We start from the raw sequence: 20,840 nt of genomic DNA, 5'->3' as shown, positions 1-20,840 counted from the left end.
CTTATGACTAGAATTTTCTACTTTTGTAGCTTGCTGAGCCACAGATAAGTATCCACATTTATATGGCATGTTAAAAAAAATAGTCATATATATAGATGTATTTTTCTTGTCAGATACACCATTTTTTAGAAAGCTACCATATAGGGGTTATCAGTTTTCAAAAAATTAAAAGTGATTGAGCCTTAGTTTTATCATAAAGTAAAATGGAAGTAGTAATATCTGTGCTATCTTATTTCTCCATGCCCTTCGAGTATAAGGGACCGTCAGTACTCCTACGTTCTATTATACAGTCGATGTGTAGGGTTAGAGGACTAGAATGCCAGTGAGAGTGGTGTGTCTACAGAAAAGCCTCACCCACTCAGACTAATGGGCATGGGGACAGGATGTAATCTGAATCAGTCAAAAGCCCGAGACGTAGTATTTTATATAGTTGTACTTTGTCAAATAAGAGATCCAGCTAGCTTCTGCAAAGACTGCTTTATGTAGTATGTGATTCTTTGGGTACCCCCTCATTTTCGCAGCTTAGATTTTCAGTGAGGTTTTGAGAGAAGGTCAGAGAGAATGTGTCTGGCACTTTACCTAGCTGTGTTACTTCGGTTTAGAGCAGGACCATCTGTAACTCTGTGGTTTTGACCTTTGCCCCTTTTCTCTGCTCCTCTCTCCAGGGGCTCAGATTGATGACAACATTCCTCGTCGCACCACCCAGCGCATCGTGGCGCCCCCTGGTGGCCGTGCCAACATCACTAGCCTGGGCTAGAGGTCCTGGGCCCACCGCAGTCCACTTGGGGATGGGGAATGGGACACCTGAGGACATTCTGAGACTTTCTTCCTTTCTTATATCTTCCCCTTTAAGAGCCTGTGATAGTTACTGTGGGGCAGCCAGTTCATGGGGCTCCTTCTTGGGCCCTGCGCTTAGTCCCTTACCTGGAAGTCACTGATACTGCTCTTCCACTTACCTACACATTTACGAACATCACACCCAAATATAGCCACCAATCCCAACAATGGAACCGCATCCAACACTCAGACATGCGAAACAAAGCAAATCACAAAGAGTGTGTTTTTCATCTCGATCCTCTGTTGTACTTGTCAGCATCTTCCTTTTAATGGAGGAAGATAAAGTGAATTTCCCAAGAGCTGCCTTTTTCTTTTTAAATTTTTAAATAATTTTTTTCTTGGGGCTGGGTGGGGGTGGGAGTTGGGAGGAGAGCTTTTGTTTTTAACACTAAATTGGAAAGTCTAATTCAACATTGATACAAGGGGTTTGAACTGGACATCCTAACGATGCAATTACGTAACCGTTGAGCTTATTCAGGGTAGTTGGCAACGTGGTCATGTCCCTCCTGAGTGGCTCCAAAATGTCCACATCTCCATTCTGTAGTCTTCTGGGTCAACTGTTTGTAAAAGGCATGTTTTCTTTTTGGCCTAAACTTTGCTGCAGATTGAGTTTTTTGGTGGATTCTTTTCTCTTTTTGCCTATTTTGTGCTCTCCTGCTTTTTCATTTATGGATATTTTTAAGTGTCCATCTCGTGAATATTTTAAATATCTGTTTCTTCTGGTCCTTGTCTCTGAGATGGTTTTTCTCTCCTTCCCTCATTGTCTTTTTAGATTGCCAGGTCTGTCATTTTACTGTTGTTATCCAAACCTGCCCTGAGGGCTTTGAGCTTTGCCATCTCAGCCATAGTAATATGCTGTCCTAGGCCTTGTCAGACTGGTGTACCCACCTGCCATCGTGCGGGCATGCATTTGAGTGTGAGTCATTTCCCAGGTGCAAGGACGGGCCTCGTTAACTCACCCACACTATTACACATTGGCCCAGGGTAGAACCTCAAACAGTGCTGTTGAAGAAATCTGAGGCTGTACAATGTGAAAGCATTTGCTCTGTGCAGTGCTAACCAGCTAAAGAAATGATCAAACCTATAAATTAAGCCTCATAACTCAAGTGAGTGAACCAACCTGAAGCCAGCCATCTGCGTCAGAAGGGTTGAATTAATGGGAATCTGGCCCCGAGGTTCTTGTGTTTCCCTATTAAGTATCTTTTGAGATTCTAGAACACAGTGGGGTTTTTGGGGGAAAAAACACACTTTGGGGGAAAAATGTGTTTTTCTTGTCAAATTATTTTGAAAGAAATAATGCAATATAGGGAGGCCTTATCAACTCAGAAAATCCTTGGGAAATTTGACTTAAAGTTCATTTTACTTTGCAAGAGGAAAAATCTGTGCCGCCTCAGAGCTTTTGTAGGGAAAACAACTTACCAGTCAAACATGAGGCCACCTTTAGACCATAGCTGATTTCACATCTCCTTGTCTGAGGGACAGCTTCCCACTAGCTGCTTCCTTTGTGTGCCATCCCTGTCTCTGCTGATTTGTGTTGCATTTCTTTTAAATGTGTTTACAGGTTCTCTTAAGAAATGTTGTATTTGCAGGCTTTTATGAAACCAAATCTGCTTTTGTGAAGTATAACATAAAGTAGATCATCACGTCATTAAACTTGTCTGTCCGCATGGTTTGCCTTTGGGGTTATAGTTGGGTTTTTTTTTTTTTTTTGGTGTTGTTGTTTATTTGTTGTTTTAAAAGTAAATTGCACTTTTACAAATAATTGGTTAACTTAATATATTTTGCTTTTTTTCTCACCTGCACTTAGAGGAAATTTGAACAAGTTGGAAAAATTTTTTTGTTTCAATTCTAAGAAACATTTGCAGCTCTCTAGTATTCACTTGAGTCTTCCTGTTTTTCCTGTACCAGGTCATGGTAATTTTGGTTATTATGATTGTTTTCTTAAAACAATTTAAAACCTGAAGATTTCTGCAGGCTGTGTAAGCATGTTTACCTGTTGGCTTGCTTTGTGTGTCTGTTAAATGAATGTCATATGTAAATGCTAAAATAAATTGACAGTGTCTCAGAACTGATTAACTGCAGTGACTTGATGCTCTAAAACAGTGTAGGATTTAATAATAGATGGTTTTTAACCCTTGGAATTGTGATTGTGACTCATGAGTGGAGAAACTTTTCAGTGCTAAAGCTGATAATGTGTGTAGCCAGAAGAGTACTTTTTTTTTTGTAACCACTGTCTTAAATGGCAAAATAATTATGGTAAAAAACCAGTCTCGTGTTTATTATTCCTTAAGAATTCTGTGTTATATTACTATGGAACGCCTAATAAAGCAAAATGTGGTTGTTTCAGGGATGTGTCTGTGTTGAGATGTCCAGAGGAGGGGGCAGTTGCTTGCCCTGGGCCTCCAACCAAAGGGTCTTCCCTTCTGATGCATCCACGGGAGCCTTTGGCCTCCTGGTAACAGTACCAACTTAAGAATCTTCAGTCTGTGTGTCAAAGGTTGTCATGTCCAGGCCACAGGGTGAGGTTTAATTCCCAGCCAGCAGGTGGCAGAGCTGAATGTTACAAATTCATGGAGTTCATCATAGAGAAGCCACAAGACCCTCTGGAATCAAGCAGCCGACCTAAGTTTGATTCGGGGAATCAAGCAGGGTAGTTTGGTGACATCTCTGGGTTCTCTGCTTCTTTACAGCATGTTTTCCCCCGAAAAAATCCTAAGTGATATGGACGCATGAAAGACAAGACACTAAGGTGTGTTGAGCTCATATCCATCGCTTAGTCAGGGAGCTTGCAGGAAACCAGGACTTAAAGCAAGGGTCAAGAATACATATTCCGGGTAAGGGCCAAGCCCAGCCCAGCAGTTACCCTGTTACCTGACACTAGCATTATTGGTTCTGAGAACAGTGAAGAGGCATGTGCTCTGTGCTCCCCCGCCCACCAAATGTTGATGAAGTCTTTTTCTTTCCTCCTCCTTTTCTTCCTTCCTCTCTCTCCTTTTTTTGTTTTAACTCTTTTATTGGCAAATTCACTTTTGAAATTACTTGCCACCATACAAGTGGATTTCAAATCCTAACGAACACATACAATTCATTGACGTTAATTACATTCATCATGTCCTGGAACCGTCACCACTATTCATTTCCAGAATTTTCCTTCACACTTAACAGAATCTCAGTGCTCTTAAGCAATTGAAATGGCAAATGTTTTGTTATATAGTTAGGTGCTGTCGAGTCATTTAAACTCATAGTCATCTCATATGACAGAGTAGAACTGCCCCATAGGGTTTTCTAGGCTGTAGTCTTTATTGGAGCAGGTCACCAGGCCTTTTTCCCATGGAGCAGTGGGGTGGGTTTGAACTGCTGACCTTTCAGTTAATAGCTGAGTGTTTAACCATTGTGCTGTCAGGGCTCCATATAAAAATCCATTGCTATCACGTCAATTCCAAATCACAGCAACCCTCTAGGACAGGATAGAACTGCCCCACAGGGTTTCCAAGTCTGTAATCTTTACAGAAGCAAACTGCTACATCTTTCCCACGGAGTGACTGGTAGATTTGAACTGATGACCTTTCTGTTAGCAGCTGAGCACTTGAATCACTGCGCCACCATGTAATGAACAATTTTATGTCAAGCACGTGAAAATCATGAAGCCCGAGCTTGAATACATGCAGGTTTAGGCCGTGTGCATGGATTAGAATGTGTATGCAAAGAATTCTCCCTTTTTGTTTTCTATCCAGCCCTGTCCAAACAGGATATGAAGTGACTTACAAAAATATATACAATATACCAAAATTTTATAAACAAAGAGTGTAGGGGGAAAGGGAAAATGAGAGTAGGAAAAACAAGGCTGGAGTGAGGGCTGTACAGACTGCCATAAGGCTGCAGACTTTTTAGGGAACTCTGAGTATTCCAGTAGCAAAAAAAGGGAAACATGACCAGTTTTTGTATAGTGACCAGAAGACTAAACAAATTAATCCTTAAGAAAAAATACAGCAAATTCTAGGCCTCCGTCCTGAGGGAAAGTTCTCACATGGATCCTCCTAGCAAATACACTGTTGAGCGATGTAGGGTCTGGTTTCTACCCTGCCCTTTACTGTACCCGTGGCAGAGCACTGTGACCCAGCACCTTCATATGTCCAGGGGAAGAGGGCTAAAAAGGCTCACTGTAATGTTTATGGGACATACAACAACAGAAAAATGGAGACCCCAGACCCACAGCCCATCCTTTTCCTATTCCCACCCTACTTTCCACACCCCCAGCCCACAAGTCCAAGTTCTGCCATCCCCTAGGAAAGAGCACCCCAAGGGGTTACCACAGCAGCAGTGAGGTGTTCCTTCAAAAGGGCACACCCAGGGAAGAGACCAGGTAGGCCCTGGGAATAGTCTTGGGCCTGTTTCAGCAGGGAATTGCAGGGACCCTAGTACCAAAGCTGGCCTAGAATGGGAAGCACGGGCTCCACCTGGGCACATCTCATTGCCTTTACAAGCTCCTTGCTCCAAGGGAAAGCAATGGGTGGAGGAGGACCAGCTTGGGCACTGAAGCATGGACTAGAGCAGGGACCCCGGTTCCGGAGCCCATGGTTGGAACACGGTAGACGTCGGGCCAGATCTATAAACTCTTTGGTGGTCTGACGTAAAGTCAGATTTTAGAGCATTTAGAAAAAATGGAATGCAAATCCTTCCAAAAGTGGCTTTTTTTTTTTTAATCTTGTTTTCTGTAATGAGTTGAAAGCCATAGTCTCTGACAAGTATCTGTAGCACACGTATCCTGTAAGAAAAGGCAAATTCATTCTTTATAACCGTTAGCCAAAATGGGGATAAATGCTGATGTCTACTGATTAGGCATGTCAGTCAGAAAGCTACTTAACCTCTGTAGGTCTTAGTTATGCTCTCTTCAAGATAAAGATGGTGTTATCAACCCAATCTAACTCCAAGGTTAGTGTCATTTTGGAAAGGGCATGCCATAACCAGGTATGGGATCAGAATAGAGGATTGCAAAGGAAGCGTAGGAAGCTGTTGGAAACAAAGTGTCCTAAGTGTCTCTCCTTCCAAAATAGAAACAGATTTAGAAGATAAACACATGACTGAAAGGTCTTTGGTTAACTACAGAGAATTATAGAGTTATGAGACATCGGAGATGGTGCTGATTGTTTAACAAAACAATCTGTCGGTTAAAGGCATGATGAAATGGCTAATGTTTGTTATCATGGGTCAGGGCACTGTTCTAAGCACTTTACACACATTAACTCAATCTTGCAACAATCCAGGAAGAAAGTACAGTCTTTTTTGCGATTGTACAGACTGAGGCACAGAACCAAGTAACTTGCTTAGAACCTGGCTTTGAACCCCTGCACCAGGGATCCCTGGTGGCACAGTGGTTAAAGCACTCAATTTGACTGCTAACCAGAAGGTCGGCAGTTGGAAACCACTAGCAGCTCTGAGGGAGAAAGATGTGGTAGTCTGCTTCTGTAGGGATTTACAGCCTTGGAAACCCTATGGAGTCGCTATGAGTTGAAATCAATTTGTGGAGTGGGCTTGGTTTGGGTTTGAACCCCTGTAGTCTGGTGCCAGAGGCCATGTTTTTAATCACTATTGTCCTGCTACCTCTTATGAGAAAGCTTCTGCCTAGAAGGGTAAAGAGAGGTGCAAAGTGCCTTAGAACAAGACTGCGCAGGTAGTTAAGCAACCTTGAGGAAGCAAAACAGGAGCAAATGAGAGCTTTACAGGAAAAACAACAGCATTGCAAGTCTGGGGATATATGGACTCTAGGTAAGAAGAAATGAGAAAGCCTATAAGAAAAGCCTAAAAAAGAGCTAGAAGAAAAATGGCCTAAAAGAGAATGGCACAACGTGTAAAGGAAAACAATAATAATTTGAGTACATTAAATTTTACATACAAGGTTTGGGGAATTGGTGTTGATTTGGAAAAAATTACAGATGTGTGTACATACACACAAATGTGAATATATAGTTAATTTTTGTAACTTGAAAGATTAAATGATCTCTAAAAATACTTTGAAAAGGAACCAAGGATCTAGACCTGAATGCATTATCACTTTATTAAGATTTTTAAATTTTATTTTATTTATTTTATTATTATACTGATATACATACAACCACCAAGTCTCTGTCAGTTTGCCATACTGTAGCAGCTTCCATATTGCTGTGGTACTGGAAGTTCATCACTGGTATTTCAAATACCAGCAGGGTCACCCTTGTTGGACAAGTTTCAGCAAAGCTTCCAGACTAAGACAGACTAGGAAGAAGGACCTGGCAGTCTACATCTGAAAAAACTGGCCAGCGGAACATGGTCTGATAATAGTGCCAGAAGATGAGCCCCTCAGGTTGGAAGGCACTCAAAATATGATTGGGAAGAGCTGCAATCATACAGTCTACTATGCCAGGAATGACAAATTGAAGAGGAATGGCATTGCATTCATTGTCAAAAAGGACATTTCAAGATCTATCCTGAAGTAGAACACTGTCAGTGATAGGATAATATCGATACCAGGAAGACCAATTAATACAAATAGTATTCAAATTCACACATTACTAGGGCCAAAGATGAAAAGATTGAAGATTTTTACCAACTTCTGCAGTCTGAAATTGATCAAACATACAATCGAGATGCACTGATAAGAAGGACTGGTAGTTGGAAAATATGGCCTTGGAATTCACATGATAGAATTTTGCAAGACCAAAAACTTCTTCATTGCAAATACCCTTTTTCACCAACATAAATGGCAACTACACAATATATGTGGACCTCTCTGGATGTAATATGCAGTACTGAAAAGGACTGTATCTGTGGAAAGAGACCACGGAAAAGCTCAGTATCATCAGTCAGAACAAGGTCAGGGCCCGAATGTGGAACAGACCATCAATTGCTCAAATGCAAGCTCAACTTGAAGAAAATTAGGACAAGTCCACTAGAGCCTAAGTACGACCTTGAGTATATCCCACCTGATTTAGAGACCATCTCAAGAATAGATTTGACACATTGAACACTAATGACCAAAGACCAGAGGAGTTGTGAAATGACATCAAGAACATCATACATGAAGAAAGAGGTCATTAAAAAGACAAGAAAGAAAAGACCAAAATGCATGTCAGAAGAGACTCTTAAAGTTTGTCTTGAATGTAGAGTGGCTTAAGCGAAAGAAAGAAATGGTGAAGTAAAAGAGCTGAAGAGAAGGTTTCAAAGGACAGCTCCAGAAGACAAAGTATTAGAATGCAATGTGCAAAGACCTGGAGATAGAAAACCAAGAGGGAAGAACATACTTGGCATTTCTCAAGCTGAAAGAACTGAAGAAAAAATTCAACACTCAACTTGGTATTTTGAAGGATTCTATGGGGAAAATGGAGCTCTGGTGATGCAGTGGTTAAGAGCTCAGCTGCTAACCAAAAGGTCTGCAGTTCGAATCCACCAGCCGCTCCTTGGAAACCCTGTGGGGCAGTTCTGCTGTGTCCTATATGGTCACTATGAGTTGGAATCTGCTTGATGGCAAGGGGCTTGGTTTTATTTTATTTTTTGGTATGGGGAAAATATTAAACAACACAGGAAACATCAAAAGAAGATAGAAGGAATATACAGAATCACTGTACCAAAAGAAATTGGCCAACATGCAACCATTTCAGAAGGTAGCATATGATCAAGAACCTACGGTACTGAAAGAAGAAGTCCAAGCTGCACTGAAGGCACTAGTGAAAAATAAGACTCCAGGAATTGACAGAATATCAATTGAGATGTTTTAACAAATGGATGCAGCACTGGAGGTGCTTACTTCACTATTCCAAGAAATTTGGAAGACAGCTACCTGACCAACCAACTGGAAGAGATCCCATTCCAAAGACAGGTGATTCAACAGAATGTGGAAATTATTGAACAATGTCATTAATATCACACAGAAGTAAAATTTTCTGAAGATCATTCAAAAGTGGTTGCTGCAGTGCATCGACAGGGAACTGCCAGAAATTCATTCAGAAGAAGACATGGAACAGGGGTTATCATTGATGTCAGATGGACTGCCAGAAGAACGAACAATTCGGTCTTGGAAGAAGTACAGCCAGAATGCTTCTTAGAAGCAAAGATGGCGAGACTTTGTCTCACATACTTTGGACATGTTATCAGGAGGGACCGGTCCCTGGAGAAGGACATCATGCTTGGTAAAGTAGAGGGTCAATGAAAAAGAGGAGGACCATCAATGAGACGGATTGACAGAGTGGCTGCAACAGTGGGCTCAAGCATAACAATGAGTGTGAGGATGGCACAGGATCAGGCAGCGTTTTGTTCTGTTGTGCATAGGGTCACTATGAGTCAGAATCAACTCGACGGCACCTAACAACAACATACAATAAAACATATGTTTCATCAATTTATCCATTTCCACATGTACACTCCAGTGACATTGACTACATTTTTTGTTTTTTGCTATCTTTTTCTAAATTGTACCACCACCATTAACATACATTCAGTGCATTCTAAGCAAAAATCTTTACTATACCCCCCTCTCTCTCTCCTGGTAGCCACTAAAAAAAAAAAAAAAAATTACTTATAGATTCTATATATTTGCTTATTTCAAATAAGTGACATCAGACAGTATTTGACCTTTTATAACTGACTGACTTTGCTCAGCATAATGTCCTCTAGGTTCATCCATGTGGCATGCATCAGAACTCCATTCCTCTTTCTGGCTGAGTAATATTGTATTTATACCACATTTTGTTTATCCATTCACTTGTTGTTGATGGACATTTCCATTGTTTCTGCCTTTTGACTATTGTGAATAGTGCTGCAATGAACACTGGCGTACAAGTTTCTGTTTGTGTTTCTGCTTTTACTTCTTCTGGGTACATACCTAGGATTGAGATTGCTAGGTCATATGGTATTTCTATGTTCAACTTTTTGAGGAACCACCAAACTGTTTTCCACAATGGCCGTACCAATTTACAGCCCCACTAGCAATGGATGAACATTTCATTAAGATTTGATATCAGGAAAGTGCAGCCAGGAAGACAACTGGGACCTGGCTACCTTAGCAGAGAGGGCCTTGCAGAGGCTGTGTAGAGTGTGGCCTCCACTCAGGGCTGGGGACCCCACAGGGCTGGACAGAAGAAACAGTGGGAGGGTTGAAGAAGACCAGCCGCTATGAGTACATTAAGTTTTATGGTTCAAATAATTTACTACATTGAGATTATTTATGTAATTAGTTTTGGCAGCTAAGCCTAATCCATGCCATAGTTACACAAACAGTCCTTATCGTAATAAACTTCATCCCACAACACAGAGCCACTGTCCAACATGGTGTGTGTCATGGGAATGGCATGGAGGTCAGAGAGGAGTGGCCTGTACTCCTCCAGTGATGACCTGGCCTGGGATCAGCTGTTTTCAGCTTTATCTTGTGACTCTAGGGATTCCTGGGATGCTCAAAAGAATCCAAGTGTGGAACCCTCAGGGAAAAAAGAGGGCAAGGAAGGGAGCCACTTATTGTTTTGCTGTTCACAGCCCTTTAGAATCAATCGTTCTGCAAAGACTAGATATATAGTGATTTTTACTCTGAGGCTTTCCATTTATGGTAGTTATTTCCCTTGATTTTCTTATCACTCTGAAGGTCTGCTGTATTTATCCCTCAGGTCTTCAGGAGGCCTCTGAGTACATAGGTAAGCTGATCACAACAAGTCAAAGGGAAGAAGCACAGTCTGTTCAACTTGTTAGTGGTATTGCGCTCCCTCAGCTGGAGATGCACATCTTTTCTCTTATTTACATAATTTAAGCATTAAGGGAGAAAGGACAGAAAGTATAGTCAAGGACTGCTTCATCCTCTCAAGATAACAAGGAAGAAACTGGTTAGCCATCTGCTGGGATGGATGGTGGTTGTCCTACCTAGACCTAGGGCTCTCAGCCTAATCTTTACTCTGTGACCAAAATGCCCATCTGGGTAACTCTCTCATCCACCCACTCTTTGACTTCATAAACCTTCAGTCTTCCTTGCCCTTAGGATATTAGCATTCCCCTAGTCTCTCCTCTGTATTCCATCAGGACACAATACCAGGCACTTTAACTGTCTTCCTAACCTCCTCAATATCATTGACTAACATTATCCAATTGCATCTGTAGAACAAACCCCAGCATTGGATATCCTTCTGCCCTATAACAGCCCTTCCAGCTGGAAGCCCCTGAACCCTGCTATGTCTTAATCCAGAGCACCAATTCCAAAAGAAAGTGACAGCTTCCTTCCATCACTGTGAAGGACCTTCTGGCCATTTTCTTAATTGTTCCTTAATAATCCACACCATGTGCCAGATCATGAGGAATGAGAATTCATGACCTGTCCCTAACTGCCTGGCCTCCCTCCAGGCCGGGGCTGAATTCTGCAAGACCCAAGCTCTACTGTGCTCCAGGGGACTAGGAGAATTCAGTCCATCACACCTCATCTGCCTTTCTTTTCTCAGCTGTCACCCAAATGTTGTCTTTGGTCATCTATCCTCCTCTGTGCTTCTTCCCCAAACCCTGTACATGTACTTCATTGTTAATAAACTCCCACTCCCAAGTCATATATATATATATACTTCATACTTTATTATTAATAAACTCATAATGTGACCCATTCATCTCCAATGACCTCCATTTTACCTCAGCAATCAACTCCCTGGGTTGTTTCATTCCCCCAAATGCTCTATTTGCTGAACCACTAATGTAGACATCTCATTCTCTGATCAATCTTCCTGTCCTTTTGGTTTGTTTTTTAAATACTTCCACTACTTCTGTTCTTTGGCAGCAATATCATCCCATCTGTTTATCAGCTTCTTTCTGTCTTCCCTCCCTATCCTACTTAGATATCATGGGACATCATTTCATTCATTCTTTTGCCAAAGACACCTTTAATATCTCTCGATTGCTAATTTTATCAACACTTAAACACGTTCAAATGTCTCTTCTTTAAACAACAACAAATTAAGTGCTCCCGTGACTCTACATTTCCATTCTAGTGGTTATCTTCAATTCCTATTTATCCTTCACCAATTCTATATAACCTATCTCCAAGGTCTGTTAAGTCTACCTCTTCAATGGCTCTCAAATCTATATTCTTCTCTATATAGGGTCACTATGAGTCGTAATTCTATTTGACAGCAGTGGGTTTGGTTTTGGTTTATCCCTACTATTACCTTCTCCTATGATCCTTTGCCTCTAGTCCCAAGTATCATTATTACTCTCCTAGATTCCTAAAGTATCATAAATTGGTTTTTACTGTATCCATTCTATTTTGTTTAACTTTTCTTGATCAAAGTATAATTTAAAAACAAAAAATTGTGCAGTTTTTAAGTGAACAGTTCAATGGGTTTTTTAGATATGTACATCCATGTAGCCAATATTCCAATTAAGATATATTTCTATCATCCAGAAAGTTCCCTTGTATGCTTCTATAGTCAATCTCTGCCACAATTCTCCCAACCTCAGCACAGGGAAACCAGTCTTCTGATTTCTAGCACTACACTTTAGTTTTACTTATTTAGAATTTTATGTAAACTGAACTGTAGGGCATGTACTCTTTCATGTCCAGCTTCTTTGCTCAGTATAATATTTATGAGATTGATCCATGTTGTAGCAAATATCAGTAAATCTTTCTTTAGTATTGGTGAGTAGTATTCCACTGTATGAATATAATACAATTCATGTATACATTGACATTTGGGTTGTTTCTAGTTTTTGGCTATTCTGAACAAAACTGCTGTGCATTTTCATACTAGTCTTTTTTTGGACATTTTAAAATATATTTTATGTAAATACTTAGGAGTGGATCATGATGAATCATGATGTAGATGTATGTTTAACCTTCTAAGAAAATTTCAAACTATTTTCCTAAATAGTTGTACAATTTTTATACTTGCTGGCAATGTATGAGAGTTCCAGGTGCTCTACATCCTTGGCAACACTTGAAACTATCAGATTTACAGTTAGCCATTCTAGAAGTGATAGTAAGCTCCTTTTTAAGTGCTTATTGGCCATTCATATATCTTTTTTTGTGAAATGTCTGTTCAAGTCATTTGCCCATTTTTCAATGAGCTCATTGGAACTGTCTTATTTTTCTTTGTATTCCTTGTTCTTGTCATAGGATAAGACTCATCATGGGTACTAAAAAAATTGCTCTAGAATTAACTGAACTATGTGCCACCTCATTCAATGATGATACATACATATTCCCTCAGCTACATTTTAAAAGAATTGACGAGACATGGATTTAGATCCAAGGGAGGAAATAAAAGAGAAAGAAAGTGAGGGTGAATTTATTCTCAAATTTCCTTTGTGATAATCCTTGTCTTTTTCTTATATTCCTTTACTGTGGTACAATGAATAACTTTTATATGGCCTTCGTAGCCATGGTATTGTAACTCCCACAAAATGATTGGGTGGGGCTATGCAAAATTAAATGACTTATGGTCTACTGAGAAGATTGGTCAGTTTGTGGTCCTGGTGGGAAGACCATGCCTTGTTGAAATTGACAAGGCAGGAGCCCTGGTGGCATAGTGGTTAAAGAGATTGGCTGCTAACCAAAAGGTCTGCAGTTCCAATCCACCAGCTGCTCCTTGGAAACTGTATATGGCAATTCTACTCTGCCCTATGGAGTTGCTATGAGTTGGAATCAACTCTGTGGAAATGGGCTTGGGTTTTTTGGTTTTAGGCTTATAAAAGGGCCAATCCCACAGAAGTTTAGAGGGATGTCATTACATCAAGAAGAGCCTGGAACAGAGAGTGTCCTTTAGACCAAGGACCCAGGGTTCCTGTGCTAAGAACTTTCTAGACCCAGAAGAAATAGTTACTGCTGAAGATGGCAGAAGACTGCAAGAAACAGAGGCAGTGGGCTTGCTAGCCCATGGAGCGAGAGCTGAGCATCAGGCAGCAGACTTTCTGATGGAGCTAAAAGAGCTGTAACACTTGCTTGTACAGGGCAGAGGCCTGAGTATGCGCCATGCAGGGGTTGCCTTGGAGGACCCTGTGTCTTCCTACAGCAGGGCAAAGCAGGATGCCTCTGGGCAGAGTCTTGCCAACAGAGCTAAAACGGCTGTAATGCTTGTGCAGGATAAGAGAGGCCTGAGTGTGCCCCATGCAGGGGGTTGCATGCCTCCCTCCATGTGCAGTGGGGGCCCAGATACTGCGGAGGCCAGAAAGCTTTGCAGGCCCAGGTAGTGTGGTGGGAGCCAGCAGCAGAGGCCAACTAAGCCCAGTGGCAGAGCAGAAGCCTCAAGAGCTGTGCAGGTCCCCCAGGAGCATGGTGGTAACTGGACGTATTGGTGATGTGAACACAGCACCTGACCTGAACCACAGCACACCTGCCCAGTGACGTAAGAACGGACAGGGGTCATTTGGAAAAGAGTAAGCATTTTCCCTTTGAGAACCTGTTGTTTACTGTTTGCTTTCCATAAATAATAATAATGGCTTTCACTTTGCCCATACTGTGTAAGTGTCTTATGTGTCCAGCTCGATCACAGCTGAATGTAACATCCATGGCATTGTTGGTGCCAGTGGGTGTACGTGCCTCATTCCTAGCAGACTTCCGGCTGCCTAGAAGTTTGAGGCCTAGCCTGTCTGCATGGGCAATGCAGATAGACAGCCTTGTGCATACAATTACATCTTCAACTGGTTTTCCCCAACCAGGGGCAGTTCTTACTTTGGAAACGAGAACATGAGGAAGAGTATTTGGATGGAGCCATAGGATTAACTGACACAATAAATCTCATCAGGCACGCACCAGCTGCTAAGGTTAGCTGATACATGAGTAGACTTCACAAGAGCTGCTTTGGTTGTAAAGGATGGTTTCTCCTTCCTGGATCTCATGTGCCAATTTAAGATCATATTTCCTAAGTTTTCTTTCATTAAATTCTCTAAGTTATCTAAATTAAATCTCTGCTTCAGCCAGACTGGTCTCCTTATTGTTTTCCAAACATACGGGTCTGTTTTCCTTTCTTTGTTCCACCCTATCCTCACCCTTGCTGCAGAAGTTTTCTTTTGACAAAATAATGCTTTGGAGTTACGCTGTGAGAGGTGCTCCACATGAACAAGACAGGTTGTTAAGTCTTATCCTCCTAGCTTGTAGGCGCTCTTCTCTGAAGAGTATAAAGACCCGCAGCTCATGATATAAAAAGCAAAGCTCAATGGGACTTGCTGGCTTAAGCATGGAGAGTAGCAACAGGATAATGCTGATGCCCTGAAGTTAGAAGGTAGAAAAGGAGGGTAGTAGAGGGACCAAAATCCATTGCCGTCGAGTCGATTCCGACTCATAGCGACCCTATAGGACAGAGTAGAACTGCCCCATAGAGTTTCCAAGGAGTGCCTGGTGGATTCAAACTGCCAACCTTTTGGTTAGCAGCCATGGCTCTTAACCACTATACCACCAGGGTTTCCAGAGGGACCAAAGGAGAGGGATAATGAGAATAGTAAAAAGTTGGATTCCTGGGAGCATTCTAGGAGAACCCTGCACTGATTGAAAGACACCTGAGAGAATATTAAGGAAATGTCCGCACCAGGTATGTTTATAATTAGCTCACTCAGACCAAGTTATTTCTGATAATACACTGAATCTTCCAAGACATTTTGGGGCAGGGTTATACATCTACTTCAGTATATTTCCTTGGAACACTATCTTTCTCTATTCCTCCTTTTGCCAAAAAAAAAAAAAAAAAAAAAATCATAATATTAGTAGTAATAATAGTAACTATACTGATAGTAAGTATAATTTAGTGAGCAAAGTAGAAGTCATTAGCTCCATTTTGTGGATGAGGAAACTCAGGATAAGAGAAGTTAAATCATGAACCCAGGCTCATATTCCTGGCAAGTGACAAAGTTTGCAATCGTGTCTGTCTCATCCTGGGCTCTTTTTTGCTGAGGCACAAGAAGCGGTAGGGAGTGTGGGCTAGATAGCTGGGCTGTATAGATGTGAATCTTAGCTTATAAGTCTCCTAGCTGGGTAAATGGGCAAGTCATTGAAACTTTTTCTGTGCTTCAGTTTCCTCCTTTGTGGGATGGGGACAACAATAAAACATACCTCATATGGTTGTTGTGAGGCTTAAATGAGTTAGTATGTTAAAACATATACCCACCTACATGCAAATGGCCTGGGAAATACAGACTTCCTGTGTGCCCAGGAAGGCAATGAAGTGGTTTGATTAACAGAGAGCATTGTCTCTTACAGTGCCTGGCCCAGTTAGCCTCAACAAGTGTTACTTATTGTTACATCCACTGAATGGTTAGCTTTTCCTTCTTTGACCATTTACGTATCAATAGTCAGCCTTACTCAGTAGAAGCTTTTCAATTTTACCTTATGTGTGATTATCAGCTCCTAAGGCTAGAAAGAAAACCCTGGTGGCGTAGTGGTTAAGTGCTACGGCTGCTAGCCAAATGGTCGGCATTTCAAATCCACCAGGTGCTCCTTGGAAACTCTATGGGGCAGTTCTACTCTGTCCTATAGGGTGGCTATGTGTCAGAATCGACTCGGCGGCACTGGGTTTGGTTTGGTTTTAAGGCTAAAGGCATGTTTTATTCACCCCCATAGCATCTAACACAGTTTCTTGCACAAATCAGTGCTGAATAAATGTCAGTTGCATTATATTATAAAGCAGACAGTACAGTATTTAAGAACATGGACTCTGGAGCCTGACTACCTGGGCTCAGATCTTAGGCCTGAGTCTGACTAGCTGTGTGCTCTTGAGCAAGTGACTCAGCATTCTGTGCCTCAGCTCCTTCCTCCTAACAATCAGTATTCTCCACCTCATAAACTTATTGTGAGGAGTGCATAAGTTATTGTTTGAGTCCACCCAGAGGCTCCTGGAAGAAAGCCTGGCTATCTACTTCCCCCCAAATCAGCCATTGAAAACCCCATTGAGGACAGTTCTACTCTGACATTCATAGGGTTCCCATGAGTCAGAGTTGACCCAAAGGCAACTAGTTTGTTATATGTAAAGTGCTTAAAGCAGTGCCTGACCCATTGTAAGCACTATTTGTGTGCTTGTTATTACGATTATTTTCTTTTTAAGGTACCTGTCTTATCTCCCAAATGAGACTGTAAGTTTTCGGGAACAATTTTCAAATCTCAGTGTCTAGCACAGTAACAGCTGATTTTTTGTCCATGGAAAATCCGGTGTGGTTGTTCCGGCTCAGGAGGCTCTCATGTCTGTCTTCTGCTAAGTGATCCTGGCTCCTTTCGTTCTCTGAAACCACCGTCCTCAACACATGGCCTCCATCGCTGCCAGAAGAGAAAGAGGTCAAACCTGGATGTTGTATGCATTGTTTTTTGCTTGCATCCCTTTGACCAGGACTAATCTCGTATCCACCTACATGCAAATGGCCTGGGAAATACAGACTTCCTGGCTGCCCAGGAAGGCAATGAAGTAGTTTGATTAACAGAGAGCATTGTCTCTGCCACAATGAGGGAGAGGTTCTTCAAAGGTAAATCCAGGTGACAGACCCATAAGAGCGATGGATGCTGGGCAGGAAGCACTGTTAATGTCACTATGAAACTGCAAGATTATTTGCAAGATCAAAGTGTCCATCCACTAGGTAATAAGCATTACTGTCATTTTAGAAAAATGGGAAATGGATTCCCAAGGTTTTACAGTTGTTTACGCCAGACTCCGTGGACTCTGTACCTCAGAGGTCTCTCAGTTATGCTCTCAGCCCTTGACGCACTTGTCCTCAGTGTGACATCCATAAATTCCCTTCATTGGGGTTTACTTGGTAGGGAGAAAAGTCCACATAGTGTATATTCTCACATCTCCAGGAACCTTTAACTGGCTGTTTGTGGAGAGGGGACGTCCACCAAACCCGGGGGCCTGCAGGCACTTCCAATACAGTGGAAAGATGGATCAAATGAGGTCTTGCTAGAGGGAAAGGCAAGCTTGTAAACAAGTAATTGCGATTAGTGACAGAAATATAAAGCACAAAATACACAAGCAGGAAGGATGCACCTAATTGGGGTGAAGGGGAAGTTTCACAAAGAATAAGTCTTAAAAAGTGAAAATATTCTCTTAAAAAGGCCAGACTTAATGGTCTGACTGAGACTAGAAGGACCTCAGAGGTCAGGATCCCCGCACCTTCTGTTAGCCTAAGATAGGAACCATTCCCAAAGCCAACTCTTCAGACAGGGATTGGACTGGACAATGGGATAGAAAATGATACTGGTGAGGAGTGAGCTTCTCGGATCAAGTAGACACATGAGACTATGCTGGCATCTCCTGTCTGGATGGGGGATGAGAAGGCAGAGGGGGTCAGAAGCTGGCTGAATGGGCACAAAAATAGAGGGTGGAGGGAAGGAGTGTGCTGTCTCATTAGGGGGAGAGCAATTAGGAGTAAATAGCAAGGTGTATATAAATTTTTGTATGAGAGACTGACTCGATTTATACACTTTCACTTAAAACAAGATAAAAATTAAAAAGTAAAAATAGAACTAAAGAAAAACTGGAGAAGTCTGTTACTGCAGAACAGTGACTGATAGGCTCATCTGATATATCTCAGACCCAAAAGCAATATGATCCTCAAATTTAAGCTTTTTAAGTGAACTTTTCTAGTACCAAGGTGACCAGATGTCCTATTTCTATAGTCACGCTGTTCAGTCTCCAAGAAGTTTCTGTCAGCTCTTGGTGACTTATTTGCAAATCTGATGAGGGACCACTTACAGAAATGCTGTAATGTTCACAAAGGATTACTCCATTGGGATTATTACTGCTTCTTCCTCTCCCTCACTCCCAGCTCTCTATCTTCTCCTTCACACCCTATCCTGTCAGGCAGCTTCCACTCATTCCAGAATGGGTATCCCATCCTTCAGGTTCTTACTTAGAAGGATGGTCCTTAGCCTGATTGCCTTTAAATGCTTCATCCCACTTTAAGAAGGGGTCGTACCTCTTCTCATTATGCTGTTTTCCTCCTGGATGGCAGTCCAAAGACATGACAGTCTCAGTTTACAAAATAATTTGTTGAAGTAGACACATGAGACTACGTGGGCATCTCCTGTCTGGAGGTGAGATGAGAAGGAAGAGGGGGACAGGAGCTGGTTGAATGGATGCAGGGAATACAGGGAGGAGAGAAGGAATGTGCTGTCTCATTAGGAGGACAGCAGCTAGTAGTACATAGCAAGGTGTGTATCTTTTCGTATGAGAGACTGACTTGATTTGTAAACTTAAAGCACAATAAATAAATTAACTAAAAAAAAAAATTGTTGAGGAATCTGGAATGAAATCTATTAAAAATGTAGAAGGTTGTCCATCTGTCCATTAGATGGCAGCAGTGTACAAGCTGTGCATAGCAAGTCCCTGAACCCTTGAAACAGAGAGCTTGGAAAGAGAACCTCTAAGTCTGTGATCAACCCATCCAAACAAGCACCCACCTACTATATATGGAAATGGGCTTCTATTTCTGTCTATAAGAAGACGAAGTGATCACTCTGAGTTTACAGGGCTATGTATTAATGCTAAGTTAATGGGTAGTTTGGACAAGAGTAAATAAAGTCCAGATCCCTCCATTAAGTAAAGCAAACTTCCTGTTAGAAGTGCCCTGTTTTCTTATTAATAGGGCTTATGGTAGCGTTGTCAATTAACTAACAAGACACAGTAGGAGTCAGGCTCTTCATTTCCTCTCGCAGCCTGTTTGAGTGCCTTCATGTTGATGTCCTAGAGTCAGGGGCTTTCTCTCTCTCAACACAGGTGCTGCAAAATTACCATGAGTGGTTAAGCTGGTTCACTCTCCTCCCACCCCAACTCCTGCTCCCCACGCCCAGGCTTGGCTTTCTGTTATGTCTGAACAGGCTTGGACTGATGTACAGGGACACAGTCATTTAGGATAGTCCAGTTATGCCAGCACCATTTTCTAAAGAGACTGTCTTTTCCCCATTGAACAGACTTTGGGCCCTTGTCAAATATCAGCTGCTCATATATGGATGGATTTATACCTGGATTCTCAATTCTGTTCCATTGGTCTATATATCTGTTGTTGTACCAGTACCAGGCTGTTTTGACTATTGTGGTGGTATAATAGGTTCTAAAATCAGGTAGAGTGAGGCCTCCCACTTTGTTCTTTTTCACTAATACTTTACTTATCTGGGTCCTCTTTCCCTTCCATATGAAGTTGAGGATTTGTTTCTCCATCTCATTAAAAAATGTCCTTTGAGTTTGGATCAGAATTACATTGTATCTATAGATCGCTTTTGGTAGAACAGACATTTTTACAACGTTGAGTCTTTCTATCCATGAGCAAGGTATGTTTTTCCACTTATGTAGGTCTCTTTTGGTTTCTTGCAGTAGTGTCTTGTAGTTTTCTTTGTATGGGTCTTTTACATCTGTGGTAAGATTATTCCTATTTTATCTTTTTGGGGGCTACTGTCAATGGTATTGATTTGGTGATTTCCTCTTCGATGTTCTTATTGTTTGTGTAGAGGAATCCAACTGATTTCTCTGTTTATCTTGTATCCTGATATTCTGCTGAACTCTTCTATTACTGTCGGTAGTTTTTTTTTTGAGGATTCTTTAGGGTTTTCTGATCACGTCATCTGCAAATAGAGATACTTCTACTTCTTCCTTACCAATCTGGATGCCCTTTATTTCTTTATTTAGCCTAATTGCTCTGGGTAGGACCTCTAGCACAATGTTAAATAAGAGTGCTAATAAAGGGCATCCTTGTCTGATTCCCAAACTCAAGGGAAATGCTTTCAGACTCTCTCCATTTAGGATGATGTTGGCTATTGGCTTTGTAGAAATGCCCTTTATTGTGTTGAGGAATTTTCCTTCTATTGCTATTTTGCTGAAAGTTTTTATCATAAACGGGTGTTGGACTTTGTCAAATGCTTTTTCCGCATTAATTGATGAGATCATGTGGTTCTTGTGTTATTGACAATAATTGTTTTTCTAATGTTGAACCATCCTTGCATATCTGGTATGAATCCCACTTTGTCATGGTGAATGATTTTTTTTTTTCAGCAGACATCTTTTGTTCGTTTATTTGTTTCTGTGCATATTACAATTTCC

General features: G+C 41.4%; 1 protein-coding gene across 2 annotated transcripts in view; it reads left to right on the top strand.

Annotated features, from left to right (window-relative positions):
* Window positions 1-3,183, top strand: part of DPYSL2 (dihydropyrimidinase like 2) — a 146,217-nt gene extending 143,034 nt beyond the window's left edge. For both annotated transcript variants that reach the window (XM_049866359.1, XM_049866360.1), the window contains exon 14: window positions 666-3,183. In XM_049866359.1, coding sequence (XP_049722316.1) covers window positions 666-757 — 92 coding nt within the window. In that variant the 3' untranslated portion in view covers window positions 758-3,183. The remainder of the gene's footprint in view (window positions 1-665) is intronic.
* Window positions 3,184-20,840: the final 17,657 nt, after the last annotated feature.

The sequence above is a fragment of the Elephas maximus genome, chromosome 22 (genome assembly GCF_024166365.1).
Source record: "Elephas maximus indicus isolate mEleMax1 chromosome 22, mEleMax1 primary haplotype, whole genome shotgun sequence".
Lineage (NCBI taxonomy): Eukaryota > Metazoa > Chordata > Mammalia > Proboscidea > Elephantidae > Elephas > Elephas maximus.
This window is presented reverse-complemented; position numbering and strand designations above follow the sequence as displayed.